The 21580-nt window shown below is 39.2% G+C and overlaps 1 protein-coding gene across 1 annotated transcript in view; it reads right to left on the bottom strand.

Annotated features, from left to right (window-relative positions):
- Nucleotides 1-2552: 2552 nt before the first annotated feature.
- Nucleotides 2553-21580, bottom strand: part of gabrb4 (gamma-aminobutyric acid type A receptor subunit beta4) — a 71578-nt gene continuing 52550 nt past the window's right edge. The window contains exons 5-10 of the mRNA XM_015035374.1: nt 15045-15127; nt 11906-12043; nt 11110-11262; nt 9539-9795; nt 8887-8976; nt 2553-8546 (exon numbers count right to left, since the gene is read on the bottom strand). Of these exons, the coding sequence (XP_014890860.1) occupies nt 8193-8546; nt 8887-8976; nt 9539-9795; nt 11110-11262; nt 11906-12043; nt 15045-15127 (1075 nt within the window). The 3' untranslated portion in view covers nt 2553-8192. The remainder of the gene's footprint in view (nt 8547-8886; nt 8977-9538; nt 9796-11109; nt 11263-11905; nt 12044-15044; nt 15128-21580) is intronic.

The following is a 21580-nucleotide window of genomic DNA, read 5'->3' as shown; positions in this document are numbered from 1 at the left end:
GAGCAAAACCCCCCCCTGTTTTTTTTTGTTTTTTTTTTTTTTTTTTTTTTTGAAAAAAAAAAAAAAAAAAAAAAAAAAAAAAAAAAAAAAAAAAAAAAATCTTTTACTTAACCTTAAGCAACAATATTTAACCTCACTTTGGACCATAAAGAGAATAAGGTGGCCATATCCTCCAATAACTGACTGATGTAAGATGAGTTGTAGTCAAAGTTGCAAAGTTCTCATTTTCAGCTGTTTCTTCCATGTACAGCCCATTTCAAGCCACTCAACAGCATTTCAGTAAGTTTAAGATCTGAGCTTTTTCTTAACGCTCAGCAAGTTACTGTATTCATTTACTAGTTTTATTGGGCCATTCTCATATATTAAACTCCAAATTTCTTTTCACTGTTTTTATAGATGATCTGACATTTTCCTCCCCGCTATAGGATTCTTAGTGGATTCTGTGGTGGTGAGCTACTCAAGTCCTACTGCAGAAAAACAAGTTGATTTTTCTGGAATGCAAAATAATTCAATTTTAGACTTGTCTGTTGTAGCAATCACAGGATGGGCCTTGAAGCCGTAAACAATTCACGTGTCGGTTTATGACTGTGATCATAGCCGTGGTTCGTAACGTAAAGGAAGTAGCCCACAGCTGATTTTCTGAACCTGAGCCCTCAAGTGACATTAGTAACTTGGACACAAGTCGCATTGTGTAATAATTGATATGGGTTATTAGTTTAAACATTACTGCAGTTATTGTGAAAAAAAAAGAAGGAAGATGTTATGAGCTGATTAATTATGTCTGTTTCTTAGTAATCTGAATATTGCTGCCACTTACCTCAGTGATCCAGGCTGAGCGTCAAACAAGTGAGGCTGATCAGTTTCGTCTTGGTTCGGTTGTTCACGCCTGTGGGGTCCAAATTAATCCCACCTCCAAATTTAAATAACAGTAAAAATATACGTCTTTATTATCTCTCCCTCAGTCGTCCCTCCCCTTAATAATCTGCCTTGCTTCAGGAATAATTTGTGTTACCATGTCATTTAGAAACATATATTCCAATGTACTTATCCTTGCTTATGAAGTCAATGGGATTTCATTTTAAATTAAGAAGTTATTAGGGTATCAATATTGTATTTTTGCAGATAATTAAATAGAGCATGTATGAAAAGTTGTGGGTTCAGTTCTTTATTTTTAGAGCGAGATTCTAATTATGTTTGCACTTCAAAATCAGACAAAAACTGTGAAGCGCCCAAATAAACTCAAGAGTTTCTTTACTCTGAGGCAAACTGCGCAGTAAAATGTCGTTTTTCATCTGGAAAGGGCCATATGTAGCAAAGAATCTTGTTATTAATGCTCTGCTGTTGGAGGAGTTTGAGTTAGAGGTTGTTAGAGTCACCTTTAGCATCTCAACATCATCGGCATCGGAAAGATAGAAATAAAGGTCCAAATGTAGAACCATTTACAGCGGCGCATGTCCTGAATCGCAGGACGAGTCCTGGCAAAGTGGCCTGACCAAACAGATTAATAACCGAGTCGTTTGAAGATTAAAATAAATAAAATTGCCCCAAGCCTGCCTTTCTGCACTAAAAAAGAAATAAATACAGTTTTATATCCTAACACTAAAAAAAAGTGTTCCTACTGAAAAAGTTCCCAAGCTGAAAAAGTTGGCAAACGTCAGCAGGAGTCACTTTTTTTTATTCAGAAAATAGGTATATTTTCATAAACGTGCAAATTTTCATAATTAAATTAAATTAAAAGAAGAAACTCTTTACTCTTACTAATTGTTGTCTTTTGGACTTGCTTTGTATCTAGAAGTCGTTTTCAAAAACCGTGACGCCAACTAAGAGGTGAAAACTCTGACAACTAAAGAGTGATTACATCATCAGTGACAGATTTATGCAGTTTACCTTTTGGGAACTAATATATGAAACCTAATAGTTAAAATGTGAAAGTGAAAAGACATTAGTCCACAAAAGGCAAATGAAACGACAGTAGCTTTTATTTTTACAGTATAAGCCTTTATTTGTAAAAAGTTGGTTGTTTGAATGATAACCCTTTTTATACCACATACTTGAACACTTTGTATTTGTAAAAAACACATTTTGTTCAAACACCTAAAAAAGCTGATTGACACCATAACATTAAATTGCACTGACAGAAAAAAATACAACTTCATACCACACAAATGTTGATTCCATGAGTACTGTTTACCCCAAATGAAATCAAACACCGTATTAAACAAATGAATCAAAAAAGCGCCCAATGTGAACAAAACAATTACAGTACGTAAAAACCAAATGCATTTTTTTTGTTTGTTTTCAAAAACTTCCAGTGCCGTATTGTATATCGGATGAATTACATTTCCTTCTCATGAAAGTAAAACAACTACAACAGTAAGAATAACAATCCATAACAAATGCTACAAATACGATAAATCAGAAATGAACACAGCAATTAAATAAATGGTTTACTAATTCTTACTGAAAAAGAAACAAGGTGTTGATCTTGTGGGCTTCTTTCTTTTCATTGCCAAATAATTGCAACTGCTGAAAAAGCTTCTATTTTTTATTTCTTTCTTTTATTTTTTTTTTACCTACTGGTTAAATATGAGACAGTCTTTCAGGAAGGGTCTTAAAAAGAGGGAGGTACAGTATATTGACATGTGGGAAACTGGGAATCGGCACAGTGTCTTGCAAGTCACCCTCATACAGTAATCGACAGCAGGCCGTAACCAGAGGCAACTTATCAAAGAGGAAATACAGGGAACACCCACTCAGTGTGCAATCACATGGCTTATATGTTAAGATGCTGCAGGAGAGCACCCTCTACATCCTTTGTAGTTGAAGGGCGTTTGATGGGATGCTTAAGCTGAATCGGATAAAACTCTAGCATGCACTTGGTGCATCTATCTCAAACTGATTTACAATATTTTTTTTGTAGAAGTGCACAACTGTGATTCATCAAATAAAAAAAAAGAAGAAGAAGACGAAATCACATAATGTGCGCTCTACTGTGATGTTTGTCCTTCAGCTTTATGAACAGTTTGTTCCACAAGATTTATAGAGCTGGCTGTAAAACAAGTGCAATTTGAGCATGTAAACACTGAATCAAACATTTTTTATTTTTATTTTTTACTTCCTGGCTGTGGATATGAATCGGATGGTGTAGAGTAAAAATATACGAAAATAAACCCTTTTTTTTTTTAAACTCAGGTCATGCAAAACAAAACCTTCAAAGTGAGGACAAAATAATGAATCCACCAGCGACAATTCGTCCGACAGTATGGAGCCTCCTAATTTTGTTCTGGTGATTTGACGGATGTAATATGGTGTTAGCGCACTTCAGGTAAGTGAAAAGGCGTTTTCCAGCTGTCCATATTGGGATTTATGTGCTGTTACAGAAGAAAGGGACACTTCTTCATTTATTTCTCCAGGCTACAGTTTGCTAACCATGATCTAAATTAGCTAAAGTGTTTGCTACAGTCCAGCACAGATTTGCTAGCCTTGCTCTCGGATAGCTAAAGATGTTTGCTACAATACACCACAGACTCCAACCATTTGCACTTGGGCAATTAGTAAAGTGCCTTGCTCAGGGGCACTACAGATTTTCTTGGTGAGGAACAGGAAAAAAACAAAACAAAAAACATCCCACTCGCCCTCTTAAGGCAACCCTGCTCCTCTAGCCATAGCAAGCTAGCTAGCTGATCATATTTTTTTGGGAGAACTTGTGGACTAAGTGGTTTGTGAATGGCTGAGGTAAGTGCAGTGGGTAGAATATGCTGAAATCTCCTGAAAGGCTTCCGGTCACATTAAACGGACAAACGCAAAAAGCCTAAATCGCCAGAACATCACTTTCCCACTAGCTGAACGCACGCTTTTAGCGCTAGCGTTCCCTTTGAACCGCCAGAAACTCCATCACCGCGAGAGAACTTTGTCATGGTTTCTCCATTATTTTGTTCACACCATGTGTTCCTTTATGTTTTCAGATTTTTTTTGTTTCTTTTTTGTTAAGGTTTCGTTTGCAGAAGTATGCCAATGCTAGAAAAGCTGTCCATGCCATTAGCAGTGAGGCTAGCTGGTATTAAGAACTGCCATGTTTTTGTTCATGCATTAAGAACTATTAAGTGAAAGATATTATATTTACAGTACAATTCACATGTAATTACACATATACACTAGAGGCAAGAGAATTCACATTGAAATCAGTTCAACACTTTTTTCCCCCTCCTCCTTCTCTACTTATTGAACTTAAGTGTTCAAAGGAAAAGAAAAAAGAAACTCTCTAGATAAGCAAGAAAAAGTTTCAGAACAGAATGTCCTCACAGGCTTTGGGATGGAGGTGCTAATTTCATGTCCAGAAAGCTGGTAGTACATGTGGTGTTTGAAATGAACAGTGAATATATTTACTGTGAGAATGTTTTTTTTTTGTTGTTGTTTTTTCTCCCCTCCATATGCGTTTAGTGTACTATCTAAACAGTACAATACCTGAACAGGCTTTCATTTCTGGGAATAACACCAACCTGAATAAGAGTTTAATACTTGAGTCAGTTTACATTAGAAAAAACGCAGACTGCGAGTGCATCTCACTGAGACCACAGAGCAGGCAGTTAAACACAGAAACATCTGCCTGGTTTGCAGTGGAGCAAACAAAATCCTCTGGCCACATAGTCTGAATCCAAGTGTAATTTCATAAAGATCCATCATATTTCAATTTAAACAATTTAACAATGAAATATGCAAACAAAACAAAACAGTTGACATTGTTACTACTGTAACAAAAATGTACCCATCTGAAACACCCCTAAGTCAAAATTACTACCCCACATCTAACAATTTATAAAGTGTACCAATTATGACGCGATCAACACTGTGGCAACGCGCAGTCACTTTCCACTCGTTGATCTGATTGCAACGAATAGCTGGCTAAAAGAGAGCCACGTCTAGTCGTGACGCCGGCTGAGCGTCTCCCCTTAAGACAACTTCTGTAAGGCAGAAGTTAAGAATTGCAGCATACATGTCACAGGGACGTCAGCAATGAGTTAAAGGGGAACAGCAACACTGGCGTGAGCTTACAGGTGTCGGGGGCTTCTACTGCATATGTGGGAAGAGGCCGAGTAAAGCTTTTACGCCCCCAAGCGATCTCAGCGGGTCGGGTTTTTACTGCTGGGGGAGGGGGGGGCAAAGATTTACCAGGCGAGAGGAATGAAGGGAATAATAAATAAACGACGGCTCTGGTTTGTTGTGGCCGTAAACGTCTCTGTGAGAAGTTTACGGCTAAGCGCGGGATATTAGATTGTTGTGTAAAATCAGTAAAGTGCTCGCAAACCTCACGTTGGGCTAAAACAGTCTGTTTTCGAGTTCATTTAATTTCAGCAGGACACATTTGGATCTAACCTTCAGTCTTTGAGTGTTTCCCGTCTATTGCTTGGAGAAGGCATTTTATCATTTTTTTTTTGTTTTATCTTGCCACCCGTTTTTTTTTATTTTGACTTAAATTTCCTAATTGCAGACACAAAAGTGGAGATTTCAAGAATTAAAGATGCTGCTTGAAAATATGTCATTGCTGTATAAAATTCATCCCAAAACCCCCCCCAAAATCCCCCAACTAAAAGTCATATTGCACCACTGGTCACAGCACTGCACAAACTTCACTATTACTTAGGTAGACACATTGGTTTCTGATCAGTTTTCCTTTTTGAAGGAATCTTTTGGATACCCAGCGCTCCAGAGAAGAAAGCAGATATCCGATGATAAATCGATGTTTGCAGCTCTTCCATCGTTATGTTGCTCTCCCAGGGAGGAATTCATCTAGTTCTTCATGTACAACTGCAATTTCTTTCTGTTTAGCTTTTCAACCGAAGTAAGTGACATGTGAAAAAAGTGTCGTTTTGTAAAAATATTAATAAGAAATGTCTTACAGTAAAGTCTGATTTGGCACACGATAATATCCTGCAGTAATTCTTGAGTCAGCAGCAGCGTCAGTTCACCCTTTCACCAACTGAAACCTCCGTTTTGTCCCGTCTTCCCTAAACTTTGTACCACTAATCTCGAACCTTGGCATCGTCTGTTGTCTTTTTATTGTAGCTGCAATTATTTATGCCCCTGGCAGAATGACATTTAAGGTAATAGTTTTATTTTATTTTTTTCTGACTAGAAGTAGCTTAAATGTTTCATAAGGGCTCAGATTTTTTTTCTTACTGATCATGCAGAAGGGTATGAATAATATACAGGTGGGGAGAAAAAGCCAGGTTTCATAGATCTGATGTTTGAGAACCTGGCTACGGTTATAATCTTTGACAGCTCGTGGCCACAAATACTCTACGTTATCTCCTTTTCTATCACACTCTTAATAGTCCATGAGTAAAATACAGACAGTTATTGTAAGTTGCTAAAGTGGGTGTGACAGATCCCGCTGGAAAGGGTGAACTGATGCACACTTGGTAGGAGACATTCTGAACGGCGATGTTTCATAATCGAAAATCTTGGATACTGAAAAACCAAAACTGCAGAGGTCGGAAATGGCGAAAGGGGGAACATAACCAGCACCCCTCCCCGACGGTACATCAGCGCTAGAAATGCGACGTGTGTGTATTCCAGGGGAATGCATGAAATACAGGCCTTTTGGTCATCATTTCATTCAATTCATGGCTATTTTTCTGAAACAGTAAATCCCTCCTGATCTTGTAGCAGCAGTTCTGGGGCATGCTGTCGAAAAAGGCTACAATGACGAAACCCCCTCCTACGTGCGCCTCTTTCCCGGTACAATCCGAATCCAAAATATTCTTCCCTTCACACACTGACTGGGAAAACCAAAAAAGAGGCTGAGCAAACAAAGATATGCCGTGTTCTGAATGAGGATTTGGTGGATCTTTTTGAATGTACATGATCTCACATCTTCACCTAGAAATAATTTCACACAAACAACAAAGGTGACCCATCCCGTTCCCCTTCCTGCTCCTGCGTAGCAAACACAAAGCAGGATCCTATGTCAATAAACTCTGCATCTAAAGAAAACGCGAGTTAATCATTAGGAAGAAAGAAGGAAAAAAAAAACACAAGCATACCTTTGTGAGAATACTGAATGATTTAAATGTACAGAATATCTTTTTCCCCCAAACGATCAGACCCAGCAATGCACGCCTCTTACTCTTTTATCTCATAATGCCCAACCCCTAAAACATGGTCTGACTCTCTGAAATCACAGTTTTTGTTAAGATGAAATCATATCTACAATAAGCAGTGTGTGTTTGTTTTTTTTTTTACCTAGAATGAAAAAGAAAATTTAAAAATCCCCACCTCTTTCTCCACCGGTATCCTCAACCACGATCCCACCCACATCCCACCACTCCGAGGATGTATTTCTAATAAAATAGAAAAAAAAAATAAATAAATAAATAAATAAAACAAACAAAAGAGAATGAAAAAGTAATACAAGTTGACTCTGGGTGGAAATGCAGCAGTCAGACATCCTATCCGTACGCCAACTGAATGGAGACCATTTGGCCGGAGCTGATGTCTCATAAGGTGAACAATATTCACTCTAGAAACAAAACAAAAAAAAAAGCCAAAGAACAACACATAATCCAAACAAAGTTGCTGTACATAGTAGAAACGGAGCGGTTTCCGTGCATGTCGTCCTCCTGTGGGGTAACGGCAGAGGGGGGGGGCAAAGGTGGCGTCAAGGACCTCAGTGAGTCGATGCCCGGACGCGCGAGCCACCGCTGATTTCTCGAGCTGCAGAAGAGGATTTCTGAGTACGATAAGTATCAATAAAAAGTCAATGGGACTCCGAGACATCTTCTCTCTCAAGAGCTTTCACTTCCCCTTCTTTCTGTTTGCTATTTTTTCACTTTTCTTTTTGTTTTGTTTTGTGTTTTTTTTTTTTTAGCAAAAATATCATGCAGTCTTTAGTTCTGAAAAACCCCTGGTGGGGAGGATCTCATGTTTGTTTCAGGAGGAAAAAAACAACAACAACAAAAAAAGCGTTGAAATTCTTCTCGCACAAGTATTCTTAAACATTCAAGTCATCCTAGTAATACTTTGTACAGCAGAAAGGTTCTTCGGATTTCACATGTGTATATATAAATATAATATATGGAAATATGCATATACATATGTTCAACTTGTATATGTGTATACATATTTTGGAACTGTATCGAAGCCAATTTAATGTGCTCTCAAAATATGGCCCATGATTCCTAGTGGGATGCGCATCAATTCACATAGTACAACCAGTAGATTAGGTTGAAAAATCCAAAGGTGATGGGGAAAATGACCCGGGACCACTTGTCGATGGTGCTAACATCGGACAGGTTGGGGATTTTCAACTTGAGCTTGGAGGAGCGTCGCCGTAGCCGACAGTTGGCGCGGCTCCGCATGGCGCTCCGGTCCAGCGAGTGGTGGCCGTAGCCATCCCGGGGCACCATGGGCTTCCTAAACTGGACGCCGGAGCTGTCGAAGGACATGACGGAATTCCGAGAGTCACTGACGCTGCTCCCCACGTCGGAAGGCATCACCTCGTTGTTCATGTCCAGCGTGGTGAGGAGGATGTTCCCGTAAGCGTCCACCTGCGGGGGGGAGACCGGAAAAGACGCCCAAAATCAGAGAGGGGTGGGGAAAAATGCTGAGTAGCATTCCCCAACAATCCCCTTAGACATCTAACATGGTATTCTAAAATAAAAACTCCCCTCCCGCCCTTTTAGCTGTCAAGCTTAAGCAAAATGCAGGGATGATATGGGATGTATTTTTCTCGCATGCAACAGAAATAGTTAGCTTCTTCATATAGACATTTAGTGTTTGATTCTTTTCACTTGCAAGACAAAGACAAGTCATCTGAGAAATGCTGACAAGACGACTCTAAATGGCATGGGCTGGCCTACAGCTGATAGGATTGCTAAATGCATGTACCCCAACTTTTCTTTGTTCCTCGAGATACAGATTTCTTCGCTGTGTAAATGACCTGAAGGTGTTGGTTTGAAACGGCACGGAAATGGAGTCCTTGCAATGCGAAAGGAAAAAAAAAATGGAAAGAACATTAAAACGACTGAAATACAGGCAGATATATAGTCATAGTTTCTCAGAAATTGCACAACGTGTAACACAGAGATCAACAGGAAGAACTTTTCTGAAATTCTGAAAAGGCATTTTCTCCCCCCCCCCATTTGTTCATAAAAAGTCTTTAAATACAAGGTAGCAGAGTGAGAGTGAATAAAGCCTACAGGATCAACATAGACAACAATCTAAATAAGAAATGAGAACGTTTACACCACCGTTGAGTTAGATGAATAGCTATCTCAACGAGAAAGTTTGTGCTCGATAAAAAGCAGTCGGTGCTTGAGGGAGAAGCGATGGATGATGGTGGGTGAATGCGTATTAGGCTGTGGTGACATCGGTATGCATGTGGAGAGGATTGCTTCGGGGTCTTGCATACTGTACGAGTGGCTTCACGTGACACGACTACGGTCAGAAATCTTTTCGCGCCAAACAGTCTTGTCTCCTACTCGAACTCTGACCGACGCGGAAGAGGTAAGGGAATAAGGCGAAGAAGGAAGATGCAAACCTGTTCCCTCAGGCGCTTCTCTTCGTATCTCGTACGCTCGTTGTTGACTTTGCCCAGCCTCTCATTGATTTTCTTCTGTTGCGCAGGGCCCCGGCCAAAGAACACGTAATTTACAAAGGCATATTCAAGCAGGGCCAGGAACACAAACACAAAACAGCCCATGAGGTAGACGTCGATGGCTTTCACGTAAGGAATCTTTGGGAGGGTCTCCCTAAGGTGGGTGTTAATCGTGGTCATGGTAAGCACCGTTGTCACACCTTGTGTCACACAGAGAGAGAGAGAGAAGCCGAGGAATCTTTGTTAGACACAGATCTCAGAGTTTGTTGTCCTGTGCTTTTAAATATTTCTCTAAATGGACCCATTCTGTCCAGGGAAGGTCTAATGACATTTTTAACAAAAATGTTCCCAAATTATTAAGACCCCACTTCAGAAAGCATAAAAATTAAAACAACAGTAATGACAAAAATAAAAATTACACTATATAGACAACATGCAAATACAATAATATCCTAAAAAGAATCAGGAAAAAGCCTTCATTCTTTACTTTTTCATCTGCTTTTTAAATTAGTTTTTTTAATTAGACTAATGCTGTCGATTGACTGTAAAATGACATCAAATGAATCACAATTAATCGCTGTGCTTAACGTTGTAAGCTTGAATCGTAAAAATGAACGTTTTTAAAGAATGCTTCAGAAAACGATTTATTGTCTCAAACGGTTTTCCAGGATTTCATACTTATGAAGGTTTAAAGGAAGTCTTTTTTTTCCCAAACATAATTTAGAGATGGTAACTATAAACTAGCTGTGCTTCAGTGGAAGGATAAGCCACCGTTGCAATAAGTAAACTACTTACTGCCCTGGTTTTATCCTAATGTCTCTAGTAGTGTTTTTTTTTCTTTCTTTAAGGATGTTTTTTTTAGCACTAGTGGACTTTATTTGACAGTAATCTGACAAATAACATGCACCTATAATATTTACTTTAGTTCTAGGAAAGGGAAGAGGCTGCAATATGTAGCTCTGTATTGTTTTGCATTGCCAGGATCAGCAATAAACAGAACAATAAAAGAGGCAAGAGTCTTCCAAGCTTTTCCTTCTGACAAATGACAAATTAAAATTTTTAGCAGTTTTTAATATTAAAAGTGGCAACTGGAGACACCGTTATACATTTAGACAATTAGACATGAAATCGCTAATAGTAGCCTCACTGGGTGTAGTCCCTTTCAGGGTTAATAATCAGCCCACATTATGTACAATATTAGTGTGGATTGCACTGTATCCCTGCTGTTCCTATTTTCTTTTTTTTACCCCCACAACACCAGCCAATTTGTGGCAACATCAAACAGAGGCAGGGGAAATTCAAAATGAGAAACATGGCAAAATGAAATTAACAGGAGTCGCTCGTAACCCGCGGCTACATGTTTGCTTCCTTATTCCATGTCCATAAATGTGGAAGATTTGTGCAGGAACATTTACACATGTGTGACAGCTGTGTGTTATTTGCTTCTGTGATAATTAGCGGATTCTTACGGGAGCAGTAAGAAGTTTAATAACGTAGCGGTGGCTGTGTCTTACCGAGGGCCACGCGAGCTGCAGAGGCATCATAATTGATCCAGAAGGAGACCCAGGAGAGGATGGTGATCAAGATGGAGGGCATATACGTCTGCAAGATGAAATAGCCTATGTTCCTCTTAATCCTGAAACTCAATGAGAGCCTTGGATATGAACCTGTGTGGAAATAGAATGGAGTGAAGTCAAGGGCAAGAGGAAAACAAAAAGTAAAATCAGAGAAAGCCAAAGGAAGGAGTAGGGGGGAAAACGTCGACACAAGTCAAGAGTTCCAAAGTCTGCACTTTGACAATGCACGGGGTAGTCATTTCTCCATTTGTTCAGATGGAGCACTTAATTTCCCCAAAGCGATAGATTCCTTTCCAGGGACAAGTTCGATTCCAATTAAACATGGCAGAAAGTCGCAAACACGGCACATTTTTCTGCAAGCCCCTATCTCAGCAGGCAGCTTCAGCGTCCCTGTGAGAATTGTCTCAGCGAGCTGCTTCTGCTTTTCTTTTTTTTTTTTGCACTTTCTCTGTCCTCTAAATATTACCAAATGAGCATTTTAAAATTGGACGATTGGTGCTCACGCCTTTACACTGGAACAATATGGGGTATATACACAGTGAGTGAATCTGAGGAAACTCTGCAGTGAAACCAACAATCCTTGTGCCAATTAAAAGCCCGGAGTTTTAAGTCGTGCAATGCTAGTGCTGCCAGAACTCACTGTGTTGTATACTGTACCTATAAAACAGTTGTTTATGGACTGCTTCACTGCCATTTTAGAGGTACTCGGACAGTAAGTCAAATAATATCTTACCTGTAGTAAACCTGACCTCCCTAGACACCAGGCGGACGTCCACAATGGAGAACTGAGGTAATTCCAACTCTTTAACCCCGGTCACAGCTTTGTCATCTCCTTCCCAAAAGAATACGATGTCATCTGTTGTATATCCGTCTGTGTCATGAGCAGATTAGAGGAGAAAGAAGATGGGGGACATTACTGTTTGATGAAGACGCAGCAGAGCCTCTATTGGCTGGCATAACTCACTACCTTGATTGCATCAGACATTGGTACAACACCGGTTCCTTTATGGTTACGGTTTTCTGGTCTTAGCACTGGTGGTTTTGTACATCACTGTAGGTTCATCAAAGAACTTCAACAGGGCAAAACTTTATAAAAGTGACGGTAAGTTTAAGGATTACAGTGGGATTCCAGTCAGTTTGAGATACAGACTGGAATCCCACGCACTTCCAAGGCGGGGCAGTTTATCAGCACTCCGGATAACCATGTCTTCATCAACACCATCTCTCTTAAATTGCCTTAGACTGTCTTAATCCATTGTTGCCAATATTATGCTAATGGTGTCACTCTAATTTGATCTGAATGCTATTATATGCAGATGATATGTTCCTGTTTACCATATCCAAAGTGATATTCAGAAGGCTTTAGAGTAGTCAGCACTTTGAAGATGTCCTGCTGTCATGTCAGAGGATGAAAGCAAGTATATCAGGGTCAAGATAAAAAACAGATGGGGCAACTACTTTGCTGTGTGGCAGTTGTGTCAGTCTCTCGTAGTAATAAAAGGTCACCCTTTTCATCTACAGTCCAACATTCATCTTTGGTTATAAACTTTGTATAACAAGCAAGCTTCCTCTTAAGAGGTTCTGGCTTGCCCTCGGGAACAGGGTTTTATGGCTATTTAAGAAAAACTCAGGGTACAGTCGCCATTCCTACACATCAACAGACATGAGTGGAGATGGTCTGTTCCAGTGCCTCTCTATGGACGTTCTTTGGCCATATGCCACATGGAGCAGACCCCCAGGACAGAGCCAGGACTTGGTTAAGTGTATTTCATGACTGGCTTGGCAATGCCTCGGAGTCTTTTCAGCTAATCTGGAAGAGGCAGCTGGCAAGTAAGTCTGCGTGTGACTACTTTAGCTGTTTCACCTCTGACCCAGCTCCATGCAAGTGAAACACGATGGAGTTGTACAAAAATATGCTAGGCCAGTTTCTAAAAAGATTGGAGTAGAGTTATTGCTTCATCAATACCATATGTTTAATAATGTCTAAACATTATGTCAAGTCACTATCAGAGTAATTGTCGTGTATTTTATTTTTTTTTGTGTAAAATGTTTATAGTTGCCAGAAAGCTGGCTTTAGGGGAAATACAGACCATCCGACACAAACACGTTTCTAGAACACGTCAAGCCCAGACCTAAATCTGTCAGCCAACAATTACGTGCCGCACTCTCTCCAGACTCCCATGAAGCTATATCACCGCATGTATTACGACCAGCATGAATATTCATTAACATGTGTCACATGCAATGACGCTGCCACACATTTCCTCCTGGCAAAGCAATTGAAAGTGACTACAGGAGCAGATTTATTGGAATAGGCTAGCCTGCACTTACTGCAGAGCTATTTCTCAATCGGGGTAAGTGTTACCACATTTCACATTCCGCAGCCCTACATACGGACCTGGGTGGCATTAAACTTACTACAGGACCAGGATTCATTACCATTAAATCTCTCCGAGAGGTTATAGGGTAAGAAAATGTGACATTGTCCATGAAATTGAAGCAACTGACTGCCTAATCCATCAAACTGATGGTTAATGCGCATGAGTCAATAGTGCAAAGCACTCCATGAGCATAAACAGCAGATATTCTTGCAACTTTTTAATTCATGGCCTGTCTATATTTCATTGCTTACTCCAGCGCCCCGGAGGTAACACTCTGCAGTTCTTATTCTGAACAGCTTGTACAAAAAAAAAAAAAAAAAAAAATCTGATGTATTGAGCAGGATCTGCGTGACTGATGGCGTGATCAGTGAAAATGATCACGCAAATGCAATTTTTAATTACACGACAAGCTTTTTCTTCTTCAGAATATCGATTTGTCCAACTTATCCTTAAAGTGTCTGGAGGCATGATTTGTTTGTGGTTTAAGTATGTGTGTGTTTATGTGTGTGTGTGTGTGTGTGTGTGGAACACCAGGTGTCTTTACAGAAACTCTTTGACTGTGTTTATTTCAAGCAAAGATTAATTCATGATCTCCGTTTGGGAAATTCAATGATGAGTCAGCGAAAATGAAGGCGAAATTTTTACCCATACAATGTTTTACATTTTGGTGTCATTTTTGTAAAGCAGCACAACCAAAAGTTAACTATGGAGAATATGCAGAGATCAAGGGCCAAGTAATGGAAAATCTGTAAACTACAAATATTAGATTATGGAAAGTTAGCAAAAAGAAAGCAACTGCTTTAAAAAAAGCAAGAAGTTGTTTTGTTTCCAGTTTCAAGCCATGCAAGAGGATGTGGCTACAGTTGTGTGCAAAACTGTATTTGTTGTGCAAAAGTTAGCACTGTGCAGCTCTAAAATATGTTTACTCAGAAGTGTCATGGAAGCTCAGAGTTAATGGGACTCTTGCCACATCTTTTCTTTCCACATATCAATCCTCCTCTACTTTGTGTTGGATCACATCAAGCACATTTGAGCTTATGTTTATAACATCACAATGTCAAAAAAAGTTAGGTTGCATGAATACAGTAGCATTTTTAAAATTGATTAATTAGTAGAAAAACACTTATTGATCAAAAATGGCCAGCAAAGTTAATTTGGAATGATTAAGTCTTTCCAAAAACTCAAAGGTGGCATTAGTTTCTAAGGCACGATCAAAGTTTTGCACATTTTTCAAAGCATGTTTCATGTGAAATTTGCACTTTTGTAAGTAGTGGCCATAGCAGCAAGTTCTTCCACAAATTTCCCCACATATGTGACCAAACACTGACGCCCCGATACTCTGAAACCGAGAATGACTTCAAGGTATTCATCAAGCAGTGAATGCTTCGTACGAATTGTGCCTTGTGCTCTCAAGGGTTAATGAAAGCAGAAATCAATTTGGTCAGAGTGACTGAATATTCATCACGATATGGATTTATTTGCAGGACTTACAGCTTTCAATTTCCAGAGTGCAGTTCTGTTCATCCAGAGGGTATCTCCTCAAGTCCATCATGCAGGCAGCAGTAGTTGTTATTCTAAGGACAGAGTGGGAAGAAGTGAAGACACGGGTTAATACACAGAGTGATTTTAACAGCTTTTGGTGCAGACAGAGACCCGCAGCTCACGAACCCACAACAACATCGCTGTATATGTGCCTCAAAAGTGACTCTAATAGTCGTTGAAAATATGAAGGATCTACTGCTGCTCAATAGGTCAATCGATGCCTATGGAAATGCGATCATGGAGCCTTGAGTGGATCTGAGTTGGTGGGAAACCTTTTCATTACGATTCACAACGATTACAATGTCAGCGGAGATCGTACCTTACGATCTTTTATGATAAAAATGCATTACCAAATTCTCCTTAGTATGATGAATATTTAGCATTCTACAAAACGTATGGAAATGTATCACTTTCTTACATACTGTAAATCCCACATTGCTTTATGTTTTTTTTTTTTTTTTCCCCCAGACGGCTGTTATTTATTCCCAGCGGCTTTCTGCAAGGTGGCTTTAGAAAAGATGTATGCATAGCAGTTTATTAGTGTCGGTCCTAATTTCCAGCAGCCCATGAAAAAAAAAAAAAAGCTTTTTGCTACAAATTACACATATAGGGGTCATTTTGCATTTAGCTGAGACATTTACCCATACAGCAAATTTTAGCAATTACATTTTTGCTGTTGATGCCAGCTGCTCTGTGTTCATCATACTGGATTTCATTAACTTCATGCCCTCCTTTGCAATTGCTTTAAGAATGAATTAGAAAAAAAAACAAAAAAAAAACACAAGTTATATTTTACTCGTGTCAAAAGCCCAAGTTTTGATGTGCACAACATGCATCTTTTTCCTGTGTGTGACTGACTAAAAAGGGTGCGACTCATTTGCTGGCCACAAACACAATGTCGAAAGGTTTTGCATTGCTGCAGTGGGCAAATGTACACAGGCCTGTACAATACCTAGAATTACTAATGCAGGAGATAATAAGCTGTTTGCCTTGGAAATATATTGCTCGAATACGGAGTCGGTAAATTGGTCACGGTGGCTTGCCCAGAGTTCTGTCGGCAGGTAATTGGAAAACAAAATATGTTCCCGCCGAAACTGATTCGGGCAGATATACACAGAGGCATGTACTCCTTCTGTGGACCGCGATGAGGAAAAAAAAGGCTCTATAAAGACAAAAAAACAATAATGCACGAACAAAAAAATTTTATAAATAAATAAATTGTGACAGGTATGAGCTGCATTCTGCTGCACAAGCACAAAGCTACACAAACTGCATTCTGTTCTACCCTACTGCACTGCTCTCTCCTGCTGCCTCTCAATGTTTCCCTGCTAAGAGCTACCAGATAGAGACCTAATTACACTAATAAGAAAGGTTTCTTGGCAATCATGATTTCAGACCAAAAGTCGGAATGAAACAGTTTATCATGATAGGTTATTTAGTGTTGGTAGGTGTGACACTCTGACAACATGAGGGGCCATATAGATTTGTAAATGAATCATACTTAATTACGGTTTAAAAAAAGAAAAAGAAGCTAAAATACAAAAAACATCTAAGATTAAGATAAATGTTCTTTGTTATAGTTCCAAATACATATTTTTAAAGATTTTTGTGGCACAGGTCGCCTTTATTTAACAGAAGTTGCAGGGAGTACGGGAAATTATACAGCGAATGGCCCAGAGAGGCAGGAGATTCAAGGATTTTTCAAACATGCCTGAAAGAATTATAGCCACTCCAGGTGTGTTTTTGATGCGGGAATAATATAACATCATATAAAGCTAAAACAAAAAATGGATTTTGCATAACAAAAAAAAATAAGCTAGAACAGATTGATGTTATTCTCTAAAGTTGGACTTTTTGGTAGGAATTGGATCCGTTTGTTCTGGAAAATGCTTTGAAATGACGCCGAAAAAAAATTTTACGAGCAACATTACTGGGGCAACCAATAAAAATATTTACGTTCAAAGGTTTGCCAACTTGAAGCCAACATAAAAATCTGCAGCATAAGCTTGTTGTGCCCCACGTTTATTTAACCGAAGATGGGAAAGAAGCCAAGTGTATTGTATTTTTAAAAATTCTCAAAAGAGTTGCAGATCCAGTCAAAAACTTTGCACTTTCAAGTGCTGACTGAGTCAAAGCACCGCTCTGTGCCTGCTACTGATCCAGCCACAGGTCCATCAATCAGGTCTGCCCGGAGTGATTTCAACAGTCCATAAAACCTGTCGTCAGATATTTCTTGGCCCAGTTTTCACATTTCATCTCATGTGTCTTGTTCAGTGGTTGCCGGGTTTTCGGGCCTCCCTACCTCGAACACGTCCGTGGGAACCGAACGCCTCGTCCACTCCGGCTACAGGTTTCAGTTCTGGGACGCGATGGCCCCGGAGGAGAACGGGTTCCTCATGGGGACGTGTCAGATTCTGCTCAGCTCTTGGGTTGGTCGTTTGCATATTTTGCTCTCAACGAGTTTTAGACAATTTGCAACAAAACGTCCGATGACTCTGTGACGGCGTCCAAATGTTGTGCTGTGTCCCCTAAATAACTTGTACAATTTTGGACTGTTTTAGAGTCGGTTACGTCTCATTTCTTGGACCCGTTTTGCCCCAGGAACAGAACCTGCCAAGTCATTATGAACACTTTGATACAGGGCGTCTTCTTCGGTCCACATTTCCCTCAAATACAATAATGTTACTTGGTATTGGTGAAAAAAATGCATAAAATGTTCTTATAATTCATAATTCTGTCTATTTTTACTTCTTTAAAAAAAGCACTGGTGCAGCTAATATTTCTGTTCAAAGGCTTCTTGGATATTAGACCACCAATCAGATTTTATTGACAGACAACAATAACCTGAGTAAATATACAAAATGCATTTTTATTATTTAATTTTTTTTTCACATTTCTCTGCCTCGCCTCGTCGAATGAGGCACCAGCTGTGATTCACCACAATTTCTGGTCGAATTCCACGAACCATCTTTAGGACAAAGAAATCCTTTAAGTAGAACTCAACAAGTAGACTAAAAGAAAGCAACACATCGTGTCCAGTTCAATGAAATTAAAGAGCAGAAGAAGCAGAAGAAAAATGAAGCTTTTTGGCTTCTATTAGTCCAGAAAAGATTACAGCTTAACACATACTCTGCGGTTTTCAAAATCTTACTGGACTTGAGCGTGTCACACTGTGCCAACTTGACATAAAACTTTAATGATAACCCCTGTTACATTTATTAATGTTTGTTGCTGCAGCTTAATCATCTCAAGCCTCTCTTTGCTGCCAACAGTGCCTCAGCCGATCTGTAGGTTTAGGGGAGAATAAATGTTTCACATAATAAAAAAGAATTTTCCCTAAACAAAAAAAACAAAACAAAAAAAAAAAACGAGACCACCACTGAAAAACTGTCTTTGGCTGGTTTTTCTTTAGTGATCCGATCATTTAATGATCAATCATTTATAATTCAACGGAAATCTTTAAGGGGACACGGTGCTTTTTATGCTGCTGTTCTTAAAGTCAACACCAGAAAGCCACTGTAAAAGTTACAAAAGTGCCATGTGGTAAAAAAAAATAAAATAAAAAAATTCCGGCTCTTAGTTTTAGTGTCTCCATTAGTGACTGCATTGACGTTTTCCAGTCGTACTGTTACCGGTACCGGTGCCAGATCAGGCCGTCCTCACACACTAAGTGACCGTGAAAGAAGGAGATTAGTGAGGGACGCCACCAGGACAAGCGTGATTAGGAGATGCAGCAGCTGACATGGGAGACTCTGCAAACAACAACTGTTGTCCAGGTTTCCAAGAAAACTGCGTCCACACAAGACGTTTATTGTCGGATAACGACAATAACCCGAAGCATCCGGCTAAAGCTACGCATAAATGGTTTGAAGACAGCAAGATGGTTGGTCTGTACTGGCGTAATAGTAAGGCATGCAAAGGGACAAATACTTTTTATAGACAATGCAAACAATTGAGGACCCTATCATGAATTTTATATATATATATATATATATATATATATATATATATATATATAAACTTACATACTTCAGCTTTAAATCAAACACCGTTTTTCTGTTGTTCAAAGTCAAAAATCCTACATATCCTGATAGAGTAAGGCAGGGGAAAGAGCCAGCCGCCTGAAGCAACAGACGGGGATGAATTCTGGATCCCTTGGCAAAAGCACACCAGAAATAAAACTGATTTTATATGTGGCAGCTAACAAGTCAGGAGAGAGTCATCACTTGAGCAGACACGGGTCGGGACGGCTCGCTGCGAGGGTTTGGGATTTGGGCTTGTCAGCAGATGTAGGTCAGCAAATTACAGTCCCATCAGAGATGATCAGCTGCCTCAGACCTGAGCAGGCACTGCAGTCTGGCGCTCAGCTCGCTTTTTTCTTAGCATATTTCAAGACGTTCGAGGTGCTTATGCGACTTTAAAGCCAGCCCCACAAAAAACAACATGCAAACAAATGTATTAACGCCAATTAAGGCCATATTTGTGGGAAATCAATAAGTTCCGATCCCATGCAGGCTAACCCCGTAGTCGTCTCTGTGTGCTTTGCTTCCCTACCAAAGAAGATCATTGTACTATCACAGCACTTGGCTTCATAAAAGGAAGAACAAGAGAGAACAGAGTCTGGAATGGAAAGAAAGAAAACACAATCTGGTGAGAGCTTAGCTCAACAAAGCCCCCAATGCTCAGAGGACCCAGTACACTATCAAACAGCCTCCGTAAGTCTGCTAATGATGATTCAGCCTCTCATTTCACAGGCAAGGTAGGACTACCAGCTCTATGCCGTTTTAACGTTTAGACTTCTTTAGCTCATGTTCAACGACATTCTCACGCTTGGATGGAGCCTCAGAACACGACAAAGATTTTTTAAAATGCTCTCGAAAACAAAAGCAAAGAGATTATTAGATGGCGCGTGGCGATTATATCCACAGTACATGTGCATCATTGTACTTCCATCAATCTTGGACGATGGTAGGAACACGTCAGAAATGTGTGTTCTTACACGTTTCTCGTGTGAAATGACAGCTTTTTTCAGATTTAGCTTTCCAGATTAGAGTGTTTATGTTCAAAAATGAATTCATGACAGATATTTCTACAGTTTCCAGGCGTGAAGTGTTAAGTATAGAAGAACCATGTTTTCTCAAAGCCCCAGTGGGTCGTGGCAGATTGGCTTCTCGTACTGAGCCAGGTTCTGCTGGACGTTTATTCCTGTTAAATTGTGGTTTCTCATCAGGCGTTGCTGTAAAGTCAACGAAACAAAGCAAGCGATCACTACATGCTCGTTATGAGGAGTGACTTCAATCTGCTGGGTTTTCTTTGATTGAAACTTTTAAAACTAATTTCATAACTTTTGATAACTTGGAATACTTGGAATGCATGTGTGATTGACTTGAAATAACTTTTTATTTGTCAAATGTCTCAAGACAACATTCGTTGTGAATCGGCGCTAAATGACTGAATGAACTGCATTGATTTAAAAGAACTGCATTGCTGTTTGTCTATGTATGGCTGTCACAGTCTTTCCGACTATAAAACATTTTTTTTGTTTTTGACACAATCACATTTTTTTTGTTCTACCAAGAAAAGCCAGAAGTAAAAAAAAAAGACTGGCTTAAGTTGGCAAAGTTTTTGTTCCTGAGAAACTTGATTCTTCCACTAGAGGCACCAAAGTGCCTTCTAAACTACTGACAAAGGACCAATGATCAATGATCAATGATTTGAATAAGATTGTTTAAAAATATAATAAAAGAAAATAAATGCACATAAACTGGTGGCCATTGGTCACTTTTGATCAAAAATCTATAGTAACCACAGCAGAAGTTGCTGCTTTACCCATGAGTTTGTAATGCTTCATGACAATGTGCATATAGTTAAAAAAAAAAAAAAAAGAGTCGGTTTGAGAAACTGCACAACTGGTCACATTTCATACATTATTATATTTTTCTAATGGACTTTCAAGAAAAAAAAACTAAAAATTTTAAAGAAAGTTTACTCAAATCTTTTTCAACTTGCACATAACGTAAAAGTAGGTAAGTAAGTCATTTTATTTATATGGCACATTTTCAGCAACAAGGCAGTTCAAACTGCTTAGGTTCAAAGTAGTTCTGTTGAATTGTTGCAAGCAGGTATTATCTTCCTGTATTAGATAACTACTCTCTTGTCATCTGAATTTAGCAAAATTAAAGAAAACCTCACTTAAATAATTTGGGGTTTATAAAATTATGAAACATATATTCTATATACATTTCCTAAATGAAAAGTTATTGGCTTCAGCTGTCAGTTTACATGACAAAAGTAAATGTGTTCTTTCTGTGCCAGTTATAGAAACCTGCATACATATCTAATAAAGAAAAAAAAAATACTATTACCATTCAGTGCTACATCCGTTAGATATATTAAAAAAATTTAGAGCAGAGTTATGAAACAGAGTTTATGTCAGCTTGTACTGGGAATAAGCGCAAAAATAGAACTGGTTGATCAAGGCAACT

This window comes from Poecilia latipinna, unplaced genomic scaffold, assembly GCF_001443285.1.
Source record: "Poecilia latipinna isolate Pla-1442-1.1 unplaced genomic scaffold, P_latipinna-1.0 Scaffold333, whole genome shotgun sequence".
NCBI lineage: Eukaryota > Metazoa > Chordata > Actinopteri > Cyprinodontiformes > Poeciliidae > Poecilia > Poecilia latipinna.
The sequence above is the reverse complement of the archived record's forward strand: the minus strand, read 5'-3'. Positions and strand labels throughout refer to the sequence as shown.